Source organism: Taudactylus pleione, unplaced genomic scaffold (genome assembly GCF_031769625.1).
Source record: "Taudactylus pleione unplaced genomic scaffold, aTauple2 ptg000036l, whole genome shotgun sequence".
NCBI lineage: Eukaryota > Metazoa > Chordata > Amphibia > Anura > Myobatrachidae > Taudactylus > Taudactylus pleione.
Genome location: NW_028284438.1, coordinates 5,229,976 through 5,253,301, shown reverse-complemented (window position 1 = coordinate 5,253,301; position 23,326 = coordinate 5,229,976). Strand labels below are relative to the sequence as shown.

The following is a 23,326-nucleotide window of genomic DNA, read 5'->3' as shown; positions in this document are numbered from 1 at the left end:
TGCTTCCTTAAAAACATTTTCCAGACTTTTAGATGAATCGGTAAATAAATTCAACAATACCCCTCACAAAATTTATTACAACTTAGACAGAGCACAACGGACAGCTCTCAAAAGCCTGTCGGGGTATTCAGATATAGTAATCCGCCCGACGGACAAAGGCGGTGGCATCGTTGTGATGGATGTGCATAAATATCTACATGAAATTGATCAGCAGCTGATGGATACCTCCACTTACAGCAGGTTACAACATGAGCCCACCACTAGAAATCAAAAAGAACTAGTGGCTCTTCTTAATACAGCATTTGAAGGTGGTCTTATTACCAAGAAACTCATGGTATCCCTTATACAGATTCATCCTAGGGTACCTATATTATACACAATACCGAAAATCCACAAGGATGCGCATAATCCTCCAGGGAGGCCAATCATTTCTGCCCGGGATTCCCTTATGCAACCATTGGCCCAATTCCTGGATTTTCTTATCCAACCCATGATCATGCAAGAAAAAACTTTCCTTAAGGATACTACACAACTACTCCTGAAACTACAGGCGCTTCCCGATATTCCTAGCGGAAGCCTGTTGTGTACATTGGATGTAAAAAGCCTTTACACCGTCATTCCACACATTGGTGGCCTGGACGCCATGAAATCATTTTTGATCCGCAAGAATTTTGACGCCTTAAATTTAGACCTTTTTCTGTCTCTCCTTAGGATTACTTTAACTCATAATTACTTTCTCCATAACGGCAAATTTTTCTTACAGTGCACTGGATGCGCTATGGGCTCAAATGTCGCTCCGTCCTTCGCCAACGTTTACATGTTCGCACAGGAACAACGGTTTTTCTTTGACAACTATGACATCTCCAAAAATATTGTTTTTTATACAAGATACGTCGATGATCTCTTCCTGATTTGGTCTGGCTCCCAGAATGAGTTGCTGCACGTGATTGACAACATTAATCTCCAAGACAACCCGGTTAAATTTACACATCAGATTAGTGACACTCAAATCAATTTCTTAGATGTCACGATCCATCTGCAACAAGGCAAAATCCATACTTTTTTATATAACAAACCTACAGACCGCAATACTCTCCTACATCACAGTAGTTGCCATCCACCAGCCCTCAAGAAGTCACTTCCTAAATCCCAGATGCTGAGGGCGGCACGCATTACCAGCGACCCGAAAGCATTAGATCATACGTTAAAATCTATGACTTCCAAGTTTCTTCTAAGAGGGTATCCACTCTCTGATTTAACTAAAATCAAAGAAGAAGTACTTTGTGTTCCACGTGAACGACTTCTTTTACCCACAGATCGAACCTCGTCTCAAGATCAGAGAATTCCGCTCATCACTGAATATACGTTAGCGTGCCCAGTATTACCAAGGGCAGCTAAAGGCCTATGGCCTATTGTAGCAGGCGACAAAGATTTACCCGTCTTTAAGAATAAGAGATTGATGCCTGCCTATCGCAGAGGTAAAAATCTGAGGGACATCCTAGTGAAAACAAACATCTCCAGTCTCCCTTCCAGTTCTTCTTCGTTTCTAATGCAAAAGAAAAAACCTGAATGTTACAAGTGCACATCATGTACCACCTGCAACTACATGGAGAGTGGCCATTATTTTAAGCATCCACACACGGGTCACAAGTTTCCTATTTGGCATGTGTTGACCTGCACGTCCCAATTTATCATCTATATCATCATGTGTCCATGCGGACTATTTTATGTAGGCCAAACTACACGTACGTTCCGTGAACGTATGGCCTTACACAGGTCGGCGATTAGAGCGGCCCTTTTTAGGCAAAGAGATGGAACAACCTGTCGCCAGGCATTTCAAAGAAGCTCGACATCAACTATCCTGTCTGAAATACAAGATTATTGACCACATCCCGATTGATATTCGTGGTGGTGACCGTGCGAAACGCCTGAGCCAATTGGAAGCCAGATGGATTTTTCGATTAGACACCATTGCCCCACGGGGCTTAAATGAAAAATTTTCTTGGAATATTTTTTTGTATTGTGCGAACCACATGGTGTAGCGCGCATCACTGCTGGACGTTTGGAGCGTGTCACGCTGAGCGCGCCAGCAACGGTGCGTCAGCGTGTTGCGCCGGAGGGTTGACACTGTGCGGGATGGACGGTGGATAACCTGATTGGTTCCTTACGCCCACCGTACTTCATGGTCTTGGCTGTTGTTTTGATAATTAACATGCTGGTAAGTGGCTGGTTACTTATTTGCTTGATTACTGATTGCCTACCGGGTATGAGTGTGTTGGCTATATAACAGGGCCCAGGGAGACTGCACTATGTACTATCCGATGTGCTTAGTTAGTCTGTGACTTCAGTAGACCCAGGATGTATTGGTGATTTTTGGATTGCTGCACCTTGGGAGTGGCCCTTGTCTGGACCGAAACGTCGGTATTTTGTAGCACGTATGAACTACTAATTTGATGCTCTGATTAAAAATAAGCTGATCTTCAATTTTTTGGTGAGTGCCCTCATTCCACGTTCTTTTTTGTGTGTGGTATTTGTATATATTATTGAACTGCCCTTTTGACCTGAGGAGGAGCACCCCCCATATACTATTTTCACTTGATGAGGTGCAGAGATGAACTGTTCTTGTGTGTGTATATATATATATATGTGTGTGTGCGTGTATATATATATATATATATTTACACACACACATATATATATATATATAGACATATGCGCCTAATCAGCCGTGTGTGATTCGTTTATTCCGGAGTGCTACCGTGTGGATTACACACATATGTGTGTATATATATATATATATATATATATATATATATATATATATATAGAAGTTCAAATCCCAGTAGCACTCATTAAAAGAGTCATTGAGGGAGTGCACGGTACATATGATAGTGGTAGATAGCAGATACAAAGAACCAGCACATCCAGTAAATTAATGCAAAAAAAATCTGTATTCAGATAGCAGCAAAGAGCGGCAGCATGAGTGATAACAGTCACTGATAGAGTCCAAACAGGGTGAAGTATAATTAAATGGTATACTTAATAGAAACCAGGGTGGTCACCAAACTGTCAGTATGCATCTCACCGGACCCTAGAGCAGCAAGCCTAATCTCGACAGCTGTTTCGGCGCTGCTCTTGATAAAGGCGCATGCAGCGCCGAAACAGCTGTCGAGATTAGGCTTGCTGCTCTAGGGTCCGGTGAGATGCATACTGACAGTTTGGTGACCACCCTGGTTTCTATTAAGTATACCATTTAATTATACTTCACCCTGTTTGGACTCTATCAGTGACTGTTATCACTCATGCTGCCGCTCTTTGCTGCTATCTGAATACAGATTTTTTTTGCATTAATTTACTGGATGTGCTGGTTCTTTGTATCTGCTATATATATATATATATATATATATATATACATATGTATATATATGTATGTGTGTAATCCACACGGCGGCACTCCAGAATAAACGAATCACACACAGCTGATTAGGCGCACATGTGTATATATATATATAATATATATATATATATACACGTGTGTGTAAGCAACAGCAGATATATATATATATATATATATATATATGTACATATATACTGTATGTATATATATATATATGTTCGATATATATATATATATATATATATAGATAGATATCGGATGGCAACCGACCATCGATGGTTTGCAAACCATCGATGGTCTGACTGAAAACAAGAAGTTTGCCATTGCTGGTGGGCATCAATGTTGCACCATCGATGGCAACCCACAATCGATGTTTAGGAAACATCGGCAGTTGTGGTCTACACAGATCTCCTCAACCAATCGCTAAACAACTGATGGCTTCTAACGATGGTTGAACTATTGATGGTACAGATGTCAATGGCCATCACTACAGTATAACATAAAAATCGCTATTTTTATGATATACTGTGTTTTAAAAAAATAAAAATTTTCAAATAAAATAGTGATGGATAAGTTTAAAATTATGTTCTTGACAATTTTGGAGCGGTTTTTGAAAAAAGAATTCGTCAGTTAAGTGGTTAATTTCAGTCAGTGCTGCCAATGCAACAGCAGCAACATGTGGTCGGGCATTGTGGTCTTTTTTTACTCATTGCTCCACGCAAATGGGTTTTCAGGACGTTTGCATAGTAGTCACCATTAATTGTCTGTCCACAGGGAACCCAGTGCTGTAGGATCATACGTTTTTTGGGCAGAGACAAATTTGTGTTTCCATACACTGAACTGTTTGGAATCCGGATCGTAATGACGGATCCACGATTCGTCACACGTCACAATCAATTTCAGGAAATCGGGTGTTCTCTCTAACATACAAACAATGGGCCCAATTCAGACCCGCTCACTAGGCTGCGTTCGCACGTAGCCTGCAGATGTTTGCAATATGGGTATAAGACGCAGTGCGCATGCGCGAACTAGTCCATGCGATTGGGAAGCGTTCGCACCCTGTACATAGACGCCTCACTAGAATAAGTGACAGGTCGAGCCATTTGTGGGTGGTGACAGGGGTTGGTCGATGGAAACAGGGGTGTGGTGGTGCGAACGCAGGTGTGTCTGTGCGTCTTAACGCCATTTCAGAGGCGTGCATAATTAAGACGCAGCATCATAATACACGTCACATGGCTGAATTACACACAAGTGCTGCGTATGGGTCCGATGTTACTCGATGTTACCGATTGTTGAATACACTTCCTGGAGATGACATGTATTACTAAGGGAAAGTGGGCATCTTAAGACAGGCTGGTAGGCGTCTATATACACACCGCGATCGCATGTCAAGACATAGTGGATGTGCTAATGTCTTGCCGTGCGATCGAGGTATTTGCATACTTTGGCAGCTGATGGCTGAGTGTGAACGCATCTAGCGAGCGGGTCTGAATCGGGCCCAGTGTTCTTGCAAGATTCGACTCAACGTCGCATCTGCTCTTGTGTGAGATTTCTGGGTACCCACCTGGCACACACGCGATGCATTTTCAGTTCCTTTTTCACAATATGCTGAACCCATTGGAATGAGATGCCAAGTGAAGCTAAAAGTTTGTGTAAAATTAACCTTCTGTCATTTTGCAACATCTCCGCAGCTTTTGTTGACTTCTGTAACCGTGGTGGATGGTCTCCCAGGGCGCGCTTTGTCAGTCATTTGCGTATTACCCTCTTTGAAGTGCTTCCACCACTGAAATACTGCAGCACGGCTAATTGTTTCTCCACGTATGCTTGCCATAACATTTCATTAGTTTCATTTACGCTTTTTCCAAATTTAACACAAAATTCAATCACACATCTCTGACGTAATCTCAGACACGTCTTCCTCATCCAACATGACGAAACTTACAAAGAAGACTACAACAGTCCAACAGGTTCAGACACATAGATGTATGAGCTTCACAATAACCAGCATACAGTAGCGATGCTACGTCTACCTATGGAACAGAAAAACAGAGGCACTCTCATTACTTTTCAATCAGCCATTGTATTAGAGATGTGCACGCCATACCATTTTTTTCTGGATTTGGATTTGGATCTGATTCGTCATCTGGATTTGGATTTGCATTTTTTTTTAAATTGACATAAAAAGCTAAAATCACATAATTTGGGCCTTTTTTTGTTCCTAGAGTATTATTACCCTCAAATTGTGTGGACCACAGAGCTTATAGAGGCACGTGGAGAAAACACCCTAGGATAAAGCGCACCAAAATGTACAAACAACAGAATTACAGTATATTTTTTGTTTTTCTGTGTTTGAACTTGCTCTTCAGGTTAAACTGTGTGGATCACAGGACTTATAGTGGTGCTTGAAGAAAGCGCACCAAACAGTACAATTTACAGCAGAGAATAGCGCAGCATAAAGCAGCGGGCAGTGTGCCCCCTATACACAGTCACTTTATATACAGAACAGCCACTTGTGAGTCCGGAGTCTCAGCACATCCAACACAGCAGAGTGTAGCGCAGTACCCAGAAGCGTGCAGTGTGCCCCCTATACACAGTCACATTACAGTACAGCCACTCGTGGACACAGCACAGCCTGAGCCAAAACAGCAGAGCACAGCGCAGCAAACAGCAGCCTGCATCACAGTGAAATGACGCTGAGTCCTGTCCGCAGCGCCTTATATAGAATCCAAGTCTGCGAGAATCCGATGTCGGGAGGATGACATTCAGCCTCGAAGTGAGATCAGAGTCTGGCGGGAATACCCGAGCATTTCTAAATTTAATTTGTTGCTATATTAACAGAATATAGAGAACAATATAATAATTTAATGCAAATAAATAAGAGTATAGTGACAATTTACTTTTATTTTGTTAAGTGGAAGCCTTAAGGGGCAGTAAACAGTATATATTAGTGTGGTTTGTTGTATCCTTATTTCCTCTAAATGATCAACAAAACATAGAGTGAACTGTAATCCATAGAAGAAGAACAGTGCCAAGTAACAACTGCTTTATAGTACATAAAGAGTCTGATTCAGCGATGGGTGCAAATCCCGTCGCAACTGCATATTTGAATGAAGCGACTGTGCAAAAATATGCAAATGTCGCAGCCGCCTGTAGCTTTGCAAATTCATGTAGATGCACGCACCCGCTGCGAGAATATGCTAATGAATGCATACGCATGGCAATCACAGCAGAATACGTAGACGCCCAGCACTACATAATACCACCCACTTCACCTTTACTTGCATCCTCTATACCTGGCAAGACAGAGGAAACATCGGTAACATCGAGAACCATTGGACCCATATGTACAATAGTGGTAGACCTGACCCTCTCGCAGACATAGCGAGACTTCCTGTGTGCAACTAGACCTCAGGCTGCGTCCGCTACCGCAAGGGCTTAATTATGCATGCCCCTGAAACGCCGACCAAACGCACAGGCACTCCTGCGTTTGCCCAACCACTCCCCTGTCACCACCCATAAATGGCACTTCCTGTCAATCAAATCCCTGGGGTTGCAGACTCCCTGCGTATGCATACTCCATCGCACTGGCCGATTCGCGCACTGCGATGCATGCTCAGAGGAAAACCGTCGATCGATTGCATGCGTCTGCATCCGTGCATTCCTTGCTGAATCAGGCCCTTTGTACTGAGACGCATCATCAGACACAGATTTGTCAATTATTGAACTTCTGGGTAACCTGATGGCTCCATCCCCTGTTGTTTGTGCACAGGCCGATGGCCGCGCATGAGCAATAGAACTCCCGGGTCATGAACCCGGAAGTCCTCTCTTCGCCAGGGACAGCTCTTATCAGAAGAGCTGTCTCTGCAGGTAAGTGCACCTACATACCGGCTATCACTGCTGCCGGTATGTAGATGAAAGAGGGCGGGGTGTATCACTATTTCCAAAGGTAAAAATTGAAACAACAGTGTATTTATAATTAAAGTCAAGAGATTATACCTGGTGCTTTTTAAATAGTAGCAAATTGTCATGGAGATAAGTGTACAAATATCATAGTATACACGTATCTCGCTATTTCTATACTTTGAAATAAATAATAAACAATTAAATGTTGGACACTCCTGGTTTATATAGCTCACTTTGGGGCCTATTCATCATCACTTAATTTCACTTAAATTGAAAATTTTTACCTGCAATTGTGGAAATTAAGTTATTGTGCCATTTTTTAAGAAGGTAAAGCAGGAGATATCACAGTTATCTCCTGCTTACCTTCCTCTTGAAGAATGGCCTGCTGTCCCCATACACTAGTATCACAGATATCTCCTGCTTACCTTCCTCTTGAAGAATGGCCTGCTGTCCCCATACACTAGTATCACAGATATCTCCTGCTTACCTTCCTCTTGAAGAATGGCCTGCTGTCCCCATACACTAGTATCACAGATATCTCCTGCTTACCTTCCTCTTGAAGAATGGCCTGCTGTCCCCATACACTAGTATCACAGATATCTCCTGCTTACCTTCCTCTTGAAGAATGGCCTGCTGTCCCCATACACTAGTATCACAGATATCTCCTGCTTACCTTCCTCTTGCAGAATGGCCTGCTGTCCCCATACACTAGTATCACAGATATCTCCTGCTTACCTTCCTCTTGAAGAATGGCCTGCTGTCCCCATACACTAGTATCACAGATATCTCCTGCTTACCTTCCTCTTGAAGAATGGCCTGCTGTCCCCATACACTAGTATCACAGATATCTCCTGCTTACCTTCCTCTTGCAGAATGGCCCACTGTCCCCATACACTAGTATCACAGATATCTCCTGCTTACCTTCCTCTTGCAGAATGGCCCGCTGTCCCCATACACTAGTATCACAGATATCTCCTGCTTACCTTCCTCTTGCAGAATGGCCCGCTGTCTCCATACACTAGTATGTGGACAAAATTCAGCAAGCTCCGAAAATACAATATTTTCGGAGCTTGAGTGCGGGAGCTTTCGCTATCTGAAGATGGTGTTTGCTCCCGCTCACTGTGAGCAACCCTTTCCTTCCCGATGGGAAGGAGTTTCGGGTAGTGAAGAGGGATCCTTTCGGATCTCTCGGTCCCTGTCCTGCTCTTTCCGCCGGACGTCAGGGCTATTGTGCGCATGCGTGACCTGTAAGTCATGCATGCCCCCTAGCTTCACTTCTCCGAAAGGAACAGTGAAACACTTCGGAGAGATATGATTTTTGGATCAGCTGTCTCCGTACCGGAGCACTTATGATTAATTATCAGGGTCCAAACATCATGAATAGACCCCTTTGTGTGAGTATGGTATTCTTTTGTGTATCACAGTGTCACAAACATAACTCTCATAGATGATTCACATTCTTGGGAACCAAAAGTATTACCCCAAATAGTAATACAGAGCAGAGCCGTAACTAGACTTTTTGGTGCCCTGTGAAAAAGAGAGTATTGGTGCGCCCCCCCCATTTTATAAATAGGGACATAAGATAGTGCACCTGAAAAAGGGCCATGGCTTCATGAGGAAGAGCCATGGAAGAGATAGGGGAGGCCAGGAGATGCTGGGGATAAAAGAGGAGGAAGCTACAAGTGAGACTGATAATAAACAGGAAAATTGACAGGCCCAAACAGTGCCCCCTGCCCTGCAGTGCCCTGTGCCATGGCACTGGTTGCACTACCCTAGTTACAGCCTTGAAACAGAGTCATAGACACTATCTGTAGTTGATATTTAAATACAATTTATACTGTAAGTGTTCCTATCAGTGCTGGAGAGTACTTTTTCTGTTACATGCCACACTACTAGCACCACGTGACACCAGTTGTCACAAATAAAGATTACCCCATATGTGTTTGTATTATGTGCAGACAACGAAGTTAAACAGAGGATAATATTTTGCATGCTGCTCACCTATGAGATCTGTGAGATCTAATTGATGTTTCTTGTCTCTTATAGGGAACGGTCGTGCCATCTGCACAATCACTTAGATTAACAGACTTCTACTTCAGTGACTTTGAGCTCTCTGACATGGAAACCACATTAGCCACAAGTCGAATGTTCACAGACCTCAATCTTGTGCAACCCTTCCAAATGAAATACGAGGTAGGGACAGTGTGTAGACAATGTCTTTGATTTGGGACTAATATATTATCTATTAATCTCTGTGGTCTGTTTGTTCTGGACACTTTACTTTAGCAATGTCCTAAGCTGAGGAAATACACTACCATATAGCCAGGGAACACCCATGTGTTCACATTAAATCATTTCTTTGTAATTGTGATTTGTGCTACTGTAATCATGAAGAGAAATTTCCTAATCAAGTTATCTCTGAGATGTCTGGAAGCATGAAGCCATCCCAACCGCATTGATTGTAAGATAAATGTTGCTGAGTTTGTTGCAGACTGATCTGTGCCATTGTGCCTATTATACTTCCCCAAATGCTATTAGTACTCACCTGGTGATGTCCTGGTGAGTTTGTGCCCTGAACTCCCTTAAACGTCCTGGATGTAACATTATGCTTAAGGGACTTTGGGAGAGATATATGAAATTTTGGAGAGAGATAAACTGGAAAGCGATAAAGTACCAACCAATCAGCTTTTGTCATTTTTCAAATGCAGCCTATAAAATGACAGAAGCTGATTGGTTGATACTTTATCTCTCTCCAAAATTTTATACATTTCCCCTTCAGTAGCTCCTCAGCAGCATTTCATATCCAGCAACAGGTGCCAGTATGACTCTGTGTGTTGGCACAGTTTATCTATGACACTAAGCCTGTGGGGCAGATGTCTGGAAAGTGATAAACTGGAGAGTGATAAACTACCAGCCAATCAGCCCCTAACTGTCATTTTTCAAACACAGCCCGTGACATGACAGTTAGGAGCTAAGTGGCTGGTTGTCTATCACTTTCCAATTTATAGTACATCTCCCCTTTGAGAGAGATAAAGTGGATGGAGATAAAGTACCAGCCACTCAGCTTCTGTCACTATATAGACTGTGGGCCTCATTTATCAACAAGTGATTTTCTTGTTATCACTTGTTACTCATTTTAAATGGTGCTCCAAGCAGTCAGCTCCTAACTGTCATGTATTTGAATAAGTACAGTTAGGAGCTGATTGGTTGGTATTTTTTCTCCATCCACTTTATCTCACTCCAAGGCTTAGTACGTAGACCCCATAGGGCTCTATTTATTAACATTATTTTTACTAAAATAAAGTAAAAAAGGGTGTTTTCACAGCCTTTTCACATTATGTTAGTATCACCTAAAGTTACTACAGGGCAATTGGAGTACAATTCGTAAAATTCTACTCCAAGCCCTAATTATCGCTTATTTTTAGTAATCAGATCGCATTTCCCATAATTGTAATGGGAAATGTGATGAAAACATACCGGGGAAAGCCCTGTGATAATAACACCACCTGGAGGTGGCGTTATCCAGGGTCTCCCCCGGTTACCGGACTCCTGCTCTGCTCTAACGGGCAGATCAGAACCCAGAGCCGGCCCCAGTAATCAGCTGTGTGGTCTAAACAGACCACAAGCTGATCTCTGCTAAAAAAAAGAAAAGAAAAAATAGTACAAAAAAAAAAAAACTTACCTGAGTCCAGGGACCGGTGGTCGGGGGGGTCCGCGACCGCGGGGTGTGGGGCTTAGCAACAGTCGGTCGGGACATGCGTCGGCACTTGTCACGGTATTTTTGCCGAAAATACCGTGATAAGTGTGCGGAGGGGATTCGCAGGGACAGAGCTTTATCGCAAGCTCTGTCCCTGCAAGGGATTTGTAGTAAATCCCTGTGATATTGCCTGAATTTGCGAATTCAGTCGGTAATATCACACTACAATCTGCATTACAAATGTGGATTGTAGTAAATAGAACCCTTAGTGAGGTTGTGCACACATGCATTGATGCTTTGTTGGTATAATACCTTTGATCGTATTCCCTGCAGTTCTGGGGTAATTGGAATGCACTATTTATCAGAGCGATCAGAGGGCCTGATTCAGAGCCGGACGCTATTTGCGCTCGCTCGTCCAGAATAAGGGGCTGGCTATTTAAATTAACCATTCGCTCTTTGCGGTCTGTTCACGCCTCTATGTCTGAACGAGCGAACAAAACATGCGAACGTAATTTTGAAGAAAAACGCCCCCTGGCCGCTCGCATCATACGTCATGTCCGCTATTAGATTAATCGAGTACATCGGACGGCGTATGAACTGCTCGCTATTCTTGTGGTTGGTTTTTCCTACCACAATCATGCGAGCAGTTCTAACTATAAAACAACCAAGTGACGTGGTCGATGACGCTACTTTAGTAATTATGCACACCCTTAAAACGCCCGTTTTGACCTTTAGGCACGCCTGCGTTCTGATCTCCACTCCCCGTTTTCAAGCACCTTCCCCTGTTACCACCCACATACGCCTTCTCCTGTCACTCAAAATAGCAGGCATTCGCTATTTAGCGAGCACACGATTTTCGGCCGCACTGACTGGTTCACGCATGCGTATTAAAATCCGTATGCATGCGCAGTTGTGCGAACATCGGTCGGAACGAACGAGCGGCCGCTTACGAGCGGCTCTGAATCAGGCCCATAGGTCCAAGATCAGTGTTCATTTAGGGACTGTTAGGACCACATCAAAAGCTGCAATCTTATGATTTGGGATTATAATTTGGACTCATGTTTGATCTAGCATTACAAAACCTGTTTATCAATGGAAGAAGAGTCTTAAATCTGGTGTCATGGTAATTTTTACTGGATTCAGGGTTTCCCTGGCAGTGAACATCGCTGGGTCTCTTATGGGGAAGCTAGTTACCACATGTCTACTTATGCTGCCGTTATTTCAGGATGATCAATGCTTTGTTATTAAAATTAAGATTGTTTTTCTTTCGACTTGCGATACTGTAAGTCACAGCTTATTGCTGGCAGCCAATTTACCCAGGGACCACCCACCACTCTGTATTATTTTGGAGATGATCAGTGAAAGATAATTCTTTCTTTTTTTTTGCCCTATGTGTTTTAGATTTACTTTCAGAGAGCAGCTTACTGTGAAACAAGGGTTCTGTTATCTTTCTAGGGCAACATCAAGATCATCTACCTATGAAGTCGCTTTATTCATATGGCCTTGCTTATAGTAATACACTATATTATTTACAGCAAGATATAACTGCATTAAACTACAGTATTTGTTGTGTCACCATATATAAGTATATATGTATGTGTATCATAATGACAACACAATTGATGATGATTTAAAGTTTCCTATCCTTGTATATACAGACTCTATGTAGGTGGATTCTAAGTGTAAAAAAAAATTACAGGAAGAATGTAGCCTATCACAACTGGAGACATGCCTTCAATACAGCACAGTGCATGTTTGCTGCCCTAAAGACCGGCAAAATTCAGGTACAGGACTAACTTCAAGCGGCTTTTTCTATTTTGGCAAAGTATTTACAAATATAAAATTTTTATCAACGTGGATTGTAAAAGGTGGTACTATATCCATGGAGACCTGTGGAAAGATCCTGATCTGGTTAGTTATCATATATGGGATGGGTAAGATATCTCGGCGGCTGAATAGCCCCCGGGTGAAATACCGATGCCGGAAGCCCGATGATGAGAGATCCCGATAGAGGCAGGTAAGTATAGCAACCACCCTACCCCTCTCTTCCCCCTAACCCTCCCTTGGTGGTGCCTAACCCTAACCTCCCTAGGGGGTGGTGCCTAACCTTAACTCCCCCTCACCGAAACTAAACCTAACCCTCCACGGGGGGTGCCTAACCCTAACCTCCCTCCTTGCCTATGTGTCCTTCCAATCGGGATTCCGGCGTCGGCATCCCCAGTCATATATTTGGATTCCAGCGCCGGTGTTGCCTCGGTGATCGACATCCCGGCGCAGGGATTTGGGCAGCCAGCATCCCAGTTGTCGGGATATTAACCGCATACCATCAAATATATGTAGTATTATTACAGTACATGAACCATATTGCTTCCTTAACTTAGTGTGTGAAGTAATCTTTAAGCTAGTAAATCAGAGGCATGTGTGCAAAGATGAGAATTGAGGCAATGTTCTACAGAACAATTACAAGTAACATCTGTTCACCGAACATTTACAGGCAAATATCACACATTTGGTGCATGACATGACAGATTTCACTATGGGACTATTTTAAGAAAATTTATAGTCAAAATCGTAAAGCTGGAATGTTGGAGACCTCATGTTGCTCTCTCTTTTAGTTTGTGGCTAGCGGCTATTAATATTATATAGCTGTTTCCATAACATTCATGGTGCCTTTATTTAAAATGCTTGTATCAGACTTGATGGATTGTATCCTCCTGCCCTGTGAACAGTACAGTCTGCCTCCCACTATATGGGAAGAGCTTGGGGGAAATCCCTTCTCTTTTCTAATTGGTGATGGGCAAAATCTGGTGTTATGAAGAGAAGTAATCAAAACCAGAATAAGACAAAATATCATGAAAAATTTCACAATATAATGAAATTGTCAATGAAATGTTTTGTTACATGTTTTTAGATGTCAAGTATTAATTTGTAATTTACAGTATGTCCCAAAAATAAACGATTAATTATTGTATTTATGATTTACATTTTTGCATCCATTGACAAGTTGGCCATTGTGTACTGTAACATTCCCCAGATTTTGCATTTCACATGAATTCATTTAATTTACGTCATTGTCATTTTTCCTATAGAATAAGCTGAGTGATCTGGAGATTTTATCACTGCTGATTGCCACGTTAAGCCATGATTTGGATCACAGAGGAGTCAACAACTCTTTTATACAGAGGTAAGAGTATTGCTGATGTGAAACACTGGGCAGTACACTTTTGCTGGCTATAGATTAGTATGTGTTATATAATTTTGACCTGCTTTTAAAACACTTGTTGTATTTTTAGTATACTACATTGTACATGCAATGCATACCAGTAATTTGATATAGCGGTGAGTGCACTGCGTTTTGCTAGAGGAACCACTTTAAGGTGTGACTGTGTTGTTGTTGTGTTGTATTCACAATGGTGTTGTTTCAAGTACAAGGCATCTGAGGCAATTGTCATAAGTCTCACTTACAATATAAATGATTTGAAAAGAATCTAAATTTGGAGCTATTACCTAACTTTCTAATAATTGTAACACTGTCCTGTTTTATGGCAGCATGACAGGACACTACCAGGACTTTCCTGCACAACAACAAATAACCATTAATTCCAGTGTGTTTCTATTAAATTCTGTTTATAACAAAAAGATTCTAAAATTATTGCACCATGGGTCTTTACATTACCAGATGTGCTATGTGTTGAATATTAATATAAATGCTTCATGCGTAAGTGGTTCAGTGCAGTTATATGGTCTTTTTTTCCACAAAATCCTATTGTTTCGGGCAAAAAAAATAGGATAATTTGCCCAAAAACACATAGGGGTAAATTTACTAAAGTGAGACTTTTTAGAAGTGAGTTTTAAAAGTGATGTTGCCCATAGCAACCAATCACATTGTAGCTATTATCTTCTAGAAGGTGCTAGTTAAATGTTAAGTAGAATCTGATTGGTTGCTATGGGCAATATCACTTTTAAAACTCACTTCTAAAAACTCTCACTTTAGTAAATTTACCCCATAGTATCCGTGACAAGTTCACAGACCTATGTGTTTTCGCCATTGCGCTTATGAAAAAACTGCACTTTCAGGGATAATTTTTCGGGACATCAGGTCCCGAAAAAATTCTTTGATAAGTGCCGGCATCAGGCCGGACTTCGTGGCTAATTGGATTGCCCCGGGGGATTCATTATCACCCATACAGTGTTTGGGGCTAATTGCATACTGCCCAAGGCTTCAAAGTACAGAAAGAGCATCCTTTTGTCCCCTAGTGTAATAGATTGGGGATAGACAGTATGGCAGTAAGCAGGGCCGGATTAACAATGGGGCGGGTGGAGCTACAGCTCCAGGCCTCCCATTGAAAATAGGCCCACACCGACTGCAGTGCAGGCAGGAAAAAAAAGTTTTTTCTTTCCTGTCAACACTAAGGAACAGCTCAGCCAGCTCTCTCACCTAATGGCTGTCATAAATAGAGCTTAGCCCATTCTGACCTCCCCGGTCCCCACCCGTTCCCCTCCTCTTGGAGGATCGACAGGCCAGGACAAAGCCCCGCCCACCCGCGGGCCGCTGAAGCCCCGCCCACCTCGGAAGCCCCGCCGAAGCTCCACCTCCATTATACCGAGGCTCCGCCTCCTGAACCATCCTACTCCAAAGCGGTGTCAAGTGCCTAGTTGAAGAGGGAAGGCAGCTCAGCCAAGCATGTCAGGATTAGCTTTACTCAGGTCAGTGTAATGTCTGGCCTCTGTCTACTCTATATATGTATTTAATTATCTATTATCTATCTATAATATTAGGTGGGTATAAGAGCTTGTGTATCTACACATATATATATACACCCACACGTATATGTGTGTGTGTGTGTATATATGTATATATATATATATATACATACACACACATGTACTGTATATATGTGTATATATATGCACATACTTGTTTGTGTGTGTATATATATGTATGTATGTGTGTAAATGTATGTTTGTGTATATGTATGTTTATATACACACACGTGTATATATGCACGTACTTGTGTATGTGTGTATATATATATGCGTGTGTATATATATATATATATACATATATGTACGTACTTGAGTGTGTGTATATGTATGTGTGTAAATGTATGTTTGTGTATATGTATGTGTATACACAGACACACACGTGTATATATGCACGTACTTGTGTCTGTGTGTATATATATGCGTGTGTATGTATATATATATATATATATATACATACATATATGTACGTACTTGTGTGTGTATATGTATGTGTGTAAATGTATGTTTGTGGATATGTATGTGTATATACACACACACACACACGTGTATATATGCACGTACTTGTGTCTGTGTGTGTGTATATGTATGTGTGTGTATGTATATATATACATATATGTACGTACTTGTGTGAATATATGTATGTGTGTGTATATGTATATATATACACACACGTGTATATATATGCACGTACGTGTGTGCGTATATATACATACACACACATGGTGGTAAATAGGGATGGTACAGGAGCTTCAGACACATTTAAGGGGACTGAAGCTGATGTGGAATGATATGTAAACATTCATCATGTTAATAGGAGAATGTCAAGATGGTCATAATGTTGAAGTTGTCCGTGTCGAACATTCATGTAGATAGTGATGGAATGTCGACATATCATCCCTGTTGGCCCAGCGCTCACTGACCTGCTCCTAATGGCTGCAGTGACTCCAGCACGGCTTCTGGATTGGGTCATGACCTCACTAACCCTAATGCCTACCCCTTACCTTATAATGCCTTTCCCTAACCTCCTCCCCCCGCAGTCTAACTGTAACCTCCCCCTAGTGCCTAACCCTATCCTCCTCCCCCCGTAGCCTAACTCTAACCTTCCCCTAGTGCCTAACCCCCCCATGTAGCCTAACCCTAATGTCGACATTTTCATGACTGTCAACATACTACACCACACCTGCTTCAGTCCCCTTAAGTGTGCCTCAAGCCCCTGTACCTACACAATTTACGTGTATGTGGGTGTGTATGTGGGTGTGTATGTATGTACACACCCACATACACATATATATATAGCAGTCAAATGGGCGGCACTCTGGACGGCTTTTATAAAACACACTAAAACTCAGTTTAAGTTATCAACGCTTCAGAACTTGTATTTATTCTTTCGTCAGGATTACTGAAAGGATGAATACAAGTTCTGAAATGTTGTTAACTTAAATGGATTTTAATGTGTTTTATACAAGTCATCCAGAGTGCCGCCCATTCGACTGCTACATGGTTCCCGCCCTTCACAGCCAGAGGTAATTAGGAGTGCACCAGACGCTATAGCACTATACTTTGCACAGGAGTGCTGGCCCACACATGCACAGTCAGCGGCATAGCAGGGCTAACTCCGGAGCACCTTGTGCCAGCCCCGTGCCTCTTAAGTGCGTAACGTCATGCCGTTGCGTAGAGGTACTGAGGCCACCGGCACCTGAAAATGCAGCACTGCCTGGAGCGTCCTGGGAGAATGCTGCACTGGCCACACCCCTATGTAAACCACACCGCACTGGTCATGGCCCCACATTACCAGTCACACTGCTACGGCACTTGTCCCACCCCCTTCAGCGGCATACAATAGGCCCATCATAAATTTCAGCTCCAGGCCCATGTGGACATTAATCTGGCACTGGCAGTAAGGAGGAAGGTACATAATAATATTATACCTCCCACTATCACAATTTCAAAGATTGTGCTACCAAGCCTTCTTATTGCCCACTTCACTAGCCAACACCAAATTTTATTTAACTCTAGACAAATGTGCCTTCATTTTTCTTACTGTCTCAAGGAGAGAATCTGACTTTGACATATAAATGTTTAATGGTTTCTGCCCAAACCAGCAATTCAGTGTAAGATTTAAATGATATGTCTGAATCCACATGTACTTTTATCTCTAGTAATTGGACCAAGAAACTTCCACTGAAAGACATTTAAGTAACAGTGTGCGATTACACAACCAAAACTATGACAACCGGTGAAAAACAATTATAAACCATAAAACTGCTTTAGAACCAAATAAAAAGCTGTAGCCTTTGTGGTTTGGAATGGAGCAGACTAAATTTCTCCAGACATCTGTCAGTGTAAGAGGAGATGTATAGCAGTTGTACAATATGCAACACTAGTGCTTTCCTTGTCATCACGAATACCTAAAAATAGGGGGATGCACTGGTATTTGTGTTTGTTTGAAGAAACGGTTTAGAGAAATCTTTGGCAGAAATTGAAATGACCACAAAGGACTGTAATCTTAATTTGAAACTAAGAATCCTGTCTGCAAGTGGTTGGAAAGTTTTGTCAACATTAACAACTGGATACACTAGCATTAGGAACATGTTTATACCCTAATAAATGACAGTAGATTCATGGTGATAACACTACATATACGGTAGTTCTTGTAGAATGTTCCTAGTTTTGCAGTGAAGTAGAAAAAAGAGATCTCGATTTGTGAGATAAAGGGATGGAGAGGTTGCAATGACTGGAGTTTCCTGCTTTTTTGCAGGTAAAGAGAGGTCTGTTTATGAATCAGAAAAAAGCGTTGGCTCCGCTTTTCTCAATCTAAGGGGACTATTTACTAAGCAGTGTTAGGAGACAGAGTGAAAAGTGATAAGGAAGTGATAAGGTGCCAGCCAATCAGCTCCCAACTGTCATCTCACAGACTGTGTTTGAAAAATGACAGTTGGGAGCTGATTGGCTGGCACCTTATCACTTTCTTATCACTTTTCACTCTGTCTCTTATCACTGCTTAGTAAATAGGTCCCTAAACCACTTACCGCCATTCCCATATACCTCTATTAAACAAGTGTAGAAAAGCATAGACTTTCTCCTCTCAGGATGTCGCTAGCTGCTCCGAGCAATGGTACCAGCAAAGCTAAACTGGCATGCACATTGCACTTTAACCAGTTAGCTGCCAGCATTAGGCTGCCAATGAGCGGGAGAAAACCTTTACTCCCAGAGGAGCCCCGGCTTGTTATATTGCACATGATTATGAATATGTAGCGATACATAATGATTGTTACTCTAGGGCCATAGGAAATAGACACAATAGCTTCTTTCTCCTATAAAAGTACTGAATTGAAGGTCCCAGAGATTCTTAAAATGGGACATATTTTACATCGGTGACATATGCAGTAAAGACAGTCTGATGAGTAGTTTTACCATAAGTGCGCTAAACAGAGCAATATTTTCAGAGGCAAAAGAAAAAGATTATGTTAATAAAGGGCTAGACCTAAAGTGGAAGCAGGTCAGACTTTGACACCACTTTTTTTACTATTCCCATCATACACATTTTCATGCTTATTTGCCAGTCTGCAAATATAGTCAAAGTTTTATTTTATAGCAATTTTTGCACAAGACCAGGCAGTGGCAGCATGTCCCCTTGTAATGCATTAAGGGGCATCGTGGCTCCTCAGATTCTTAGGCAGCGTTTGTGGCTGTATAATCCTTGTGAGTGTGAAATAGTCCTATATTTGCTGTCTCTATTATAGTATACTGAAGTCCTATTAATCAGTGGTATATCAGTGTTCCCTCTGATGTGCTTGGCACAATGTCTCTGCACCCAAAAACAGATCCAAGTGTTACTTATTGACAAGCTTCTGTGACAAGTTCCCTTTCTGTCACTACAGTAGTATAGCATTATGGAGATTCCATGGTCATTTAGTTCAATGGCTGTTTCTCTTATGCTCTTTATAATTTATAGAAGCACCTGTAGTATGAAAGATTCCAGAACTTCTAGACAAGTTCACCCAGACTCTGCTAAGCTGCCATTTAAGTGACCCACAACATATGACCCTATAGCTGACAGACCACTTAGAAGCTACAGTATCCTGTTGATGAATGTTTGAAGTTTTACACTTCCTCATGTGGAGGCTTATATCAAGCTCAGTGTGAAGCTAAAGATAGAGGTTCAACTAGAATTTTGGTAATTCTTATGGTCTATATATATAAAAAATTGTATTGTCATTTACTTTAAATACTTAAAGACCTTAACTTAGAGTTTATGGTCAACATTGATTGGAGTGAACTACAGAATTCATAGATGAAGAAACATTCATACTGTAGCAGTGGGATTATCATCCAAATAAATGTCTGAATATAGGAAAATATAAACATTTAATTATTTTCTTCAATATGTAAATTCACATAGATTCCATTTATAGGTTTTAGAAGGGATACTAAAACCAAAGACAGGGAGTGACAGGCAATTCATAATGAAATGCAAAGAAGTAATTAGCATTCATAGACTTTATGCTAGGGTCATATTTGAGATTATGATATACTGTGTATTTATTTGTATAGGATCGAATTTAAATTATATTGTCAGGTTTTATAAGAATGGATTCTCTATTTTTCAAATACATTGCTTGATTGTGTATTTCACATATGTAATGTTTTACAATGATCTTTGGTGATGAAATTATGATGTATTCTGTTTAAATTTAGATAGGTAACACTGTATAAAAATGCTACAGGAGGATCCCTGGGGAACTGTGTATTAGAAATCCCCCAATAGTCAGCAAATGGGGAAAAAAACGCTAAGGAGATCGGCTCTAATAAGTATCAATTGTAGAGTTCACATGACAGTTCTCATGACAGAAAACAACAGAGCACACTTCTATAAATGAAAAAATTTGAATTTAATCTCTTCTAAAATAATAATCAAACATGCAATTGTTGTGCAATGTAATATATCACAGCTTGTGTAAACTGTGTAATTAATGATACACTTATATGATGCATATTAGACACCGTTAACTAGTATTAGCAATAAAAAAACGGCCATGCACAAATATATATTAAAAAATTAATAGTATCATCCGATCCAAGCATATATTATCTAATCATTTTTATATAATAAGGATCAGCTCAAAGGTGGTTGTTGAAGTGCCTTATTTTAACCAATAAATTAGCATCCAATATCACCAAAATTTATCCACAGGCGCTAGATCGATCTTCTTAAGATGTTGATATTTCCCAACTTTAGACGTCCTCCTCTTTAGAGTTTGGGAGTCTTGTTATTCATATGGGAAAAAAAACATATACCATACATGGGTACTGTATTACACTATATGGAGCTTTTTTCATTTATCCATATGTTCTGGAGTGACGATTGTGAACATCGTTATCCACAATTGAGAGTTGAAAACTAAACCCCAAAAGCTCATGTGTCTACCTAGTCTGTAACATTGTTTTCCGATATGAATATACAATTTTGATATTACTTGATACCTTTTTGAACTGTGACGATATCACCCCATGTATGGTATGTGTTTTTTTCCCATATGAATAACAAGACTCCCAAACTCTAAAGAGGAGGACGTCTAAAGTTGGGAAATATCAACTTCTTAAGGAGAACGATCTAACGCCTGTGGATAAGTTTTGGTGATATTGGATGGTATTTTGTTGTTTTAAGTGCATAAGGTGATACACTTATACCAAAAAATATTTAGGCTGCTTAGCTGGTGCGTACTTGTCTCTACCACAATTTATTTATATTCATTATTTTATCCAATGTACACTTAATATGTTTCAGTTATTTTGCAGTGGTGCCCATAGAAATTTAACAATACTCTGACTTTTTTGTTATTGTGCTCATTTCCAGGAGTGAACATCCATTAGCCCAGCTATACTGCCACTCTATCATGGAGAACCACCACTTTGACCAGTGCCTCATGATACTAAACAGCCAGGTCAGTTAGCAAACCTAACATACCATATTGTAAGTGAGAGGGAGACATCATTTTGCTTGATCTGCTATATATGATTGTCATTAGGCCTCCACAAGACAGGAGGTAACCATGTAGTATATAGCGAGAACATGCCATAAAATGTACTTGTGTTAGATTATTTCCTTTAGAAGTCCTCACAATAGTTTGTCCCATACAGTTTTTAATGTTTTCACTTTCTGTGTTTAGATCACATCTGCTGTGAGAGAGCCCCATATATCGACCTTATGCTATGCTGTTTAATGCTAGTATGGTATAATACGTGTGGATCATTGTGTAATTTTAACTGATAAGGCAGGCCTGTGCCATACACCAGTGCCAGCAGGAGGATGCGGCCTACTCTCCCAGAATGTCTCAGAGAATCACACATTTTTGAGAGTCCTCCCGTGATTTGAGTACAGTAGTTCACCCTCCTCATGATTTTGTTTCTTGATAAGTTGGTCACATAATTCCTTTGCTCTGCAATCCTCCACTGCGCCATCAAACCCTGCACTTGCCCCTTGGACCTTCCCTCTAGAATCTGCCAGTGGAGAAGTCCAAAGGTACTGTAGGCAAGTATGTGATGGGGTCAAAGGAAGAAAACAGCTATATTGGACAAGTATGCAAAGGGGTATATTCTAATGATAAAAACCATAAAGTTCCTCTTCGTAAAGAACTCCCCTTGTATACAGTGCATCTGAAAAGTATTCACAATGCTTCACTTTTTCCACATTTCGTTATGTTACAGCCTTATTCCAAAATGGAGTAAATTCATTTTTGTCCTCAATATTCTACACACAATACCCCATAATGACAACGTGTAAAAAGTTTCTTTGCGATTTTTGCAAATGTAATAAAAAAAAAAAAAAAACTAAGAAGTCACATGTACATATGTATTCACAACTTTTACTCAATACTTTGTTGATGCACCTTTGGCTGCAATTACAGCCTCAAGTATTTTTGAATATGATGCCACAAGCTTGGCACACCTATCTTTGGGCAGTTTTGCCCATTCCTCTTTGCAGCACCTCTCCATCAGGTTGGATGGGAGCGTCGGTGCACAGCCATTTTCAGATCTCTCCAGAGATGTTCAATTGGATTCAAGTCTGGGCTCTGGCTGGGCCACTCAAGGACATTCACAGAGTTGTCCTCAAGCCACTCCTTTGATATCTTGGCTGTGTGCTTAGGGTTGTTGTCCTGCTGAAAGATGAACCGTCACCCAAGTCTGAGGTCAAGAGCGCTCTGGAGCAGGTTTTCATCCAGGATGTCTCTGTACTTTGCTGCATTCATCTTTCCCTCTATTCTGACTAGTCTCCCAGTTCCTGCTGCTGAAAAACATCCCCACAGCATGATGCTGCCACCACCATGCTTCACTGTAGGGATGGTTTTAGCCTAGTCGATGAGCGGTGCCTGCTTTCCTCCAAACATAACGCCTGGCGTTCACACCAAAGAGTTCAATCTTTGTCTCATCATGGTCTGAGAGTCCTTCAGGTGCATTTTGGCAAACTCCAGGTGGGCTACCATGTGCTTTTTTACTAAGGAGTGGCTTTCGTCTGGCCACTCTAACATACAGGCCTGATTGGTGGATTGCTGGAGAGATGG

General features: G+C 41.2%; 1 protein-coding gene across 2 annotated transcripts in view; it reads left to right on the top strand.

The window, feature by feature from the left end:
* PDE5A (phosphodiesterase 5A) overlaps positions 1-23,326 on the top strand; it is a 198,272-nt gene that overhangs the window by 148,415 nt on the left and 26,531 nt on the right. For both annotated transcript variants that reach the window (XM_088452221.1, XM_088452220.1), the window contains exons 12-15: positions 9,347-9,493; positions 12,656-12,781; positions 14,087-14,181; positions 21,622-21,709. In XM_088452221.1, coding sequence (XP_088308347.1) covers positions 9,347-9,493; positions 12,656-12,781; positions 14,087-14,181; positions 21,622-21,709 — 456 coding nt within the window. The remainder of the gene's footprint in view (positions 1-9,346; positions 9,494-12,655; positions 12,782-14,086; positions 14,182-21,621; positions 21,710-23,326) is intronic.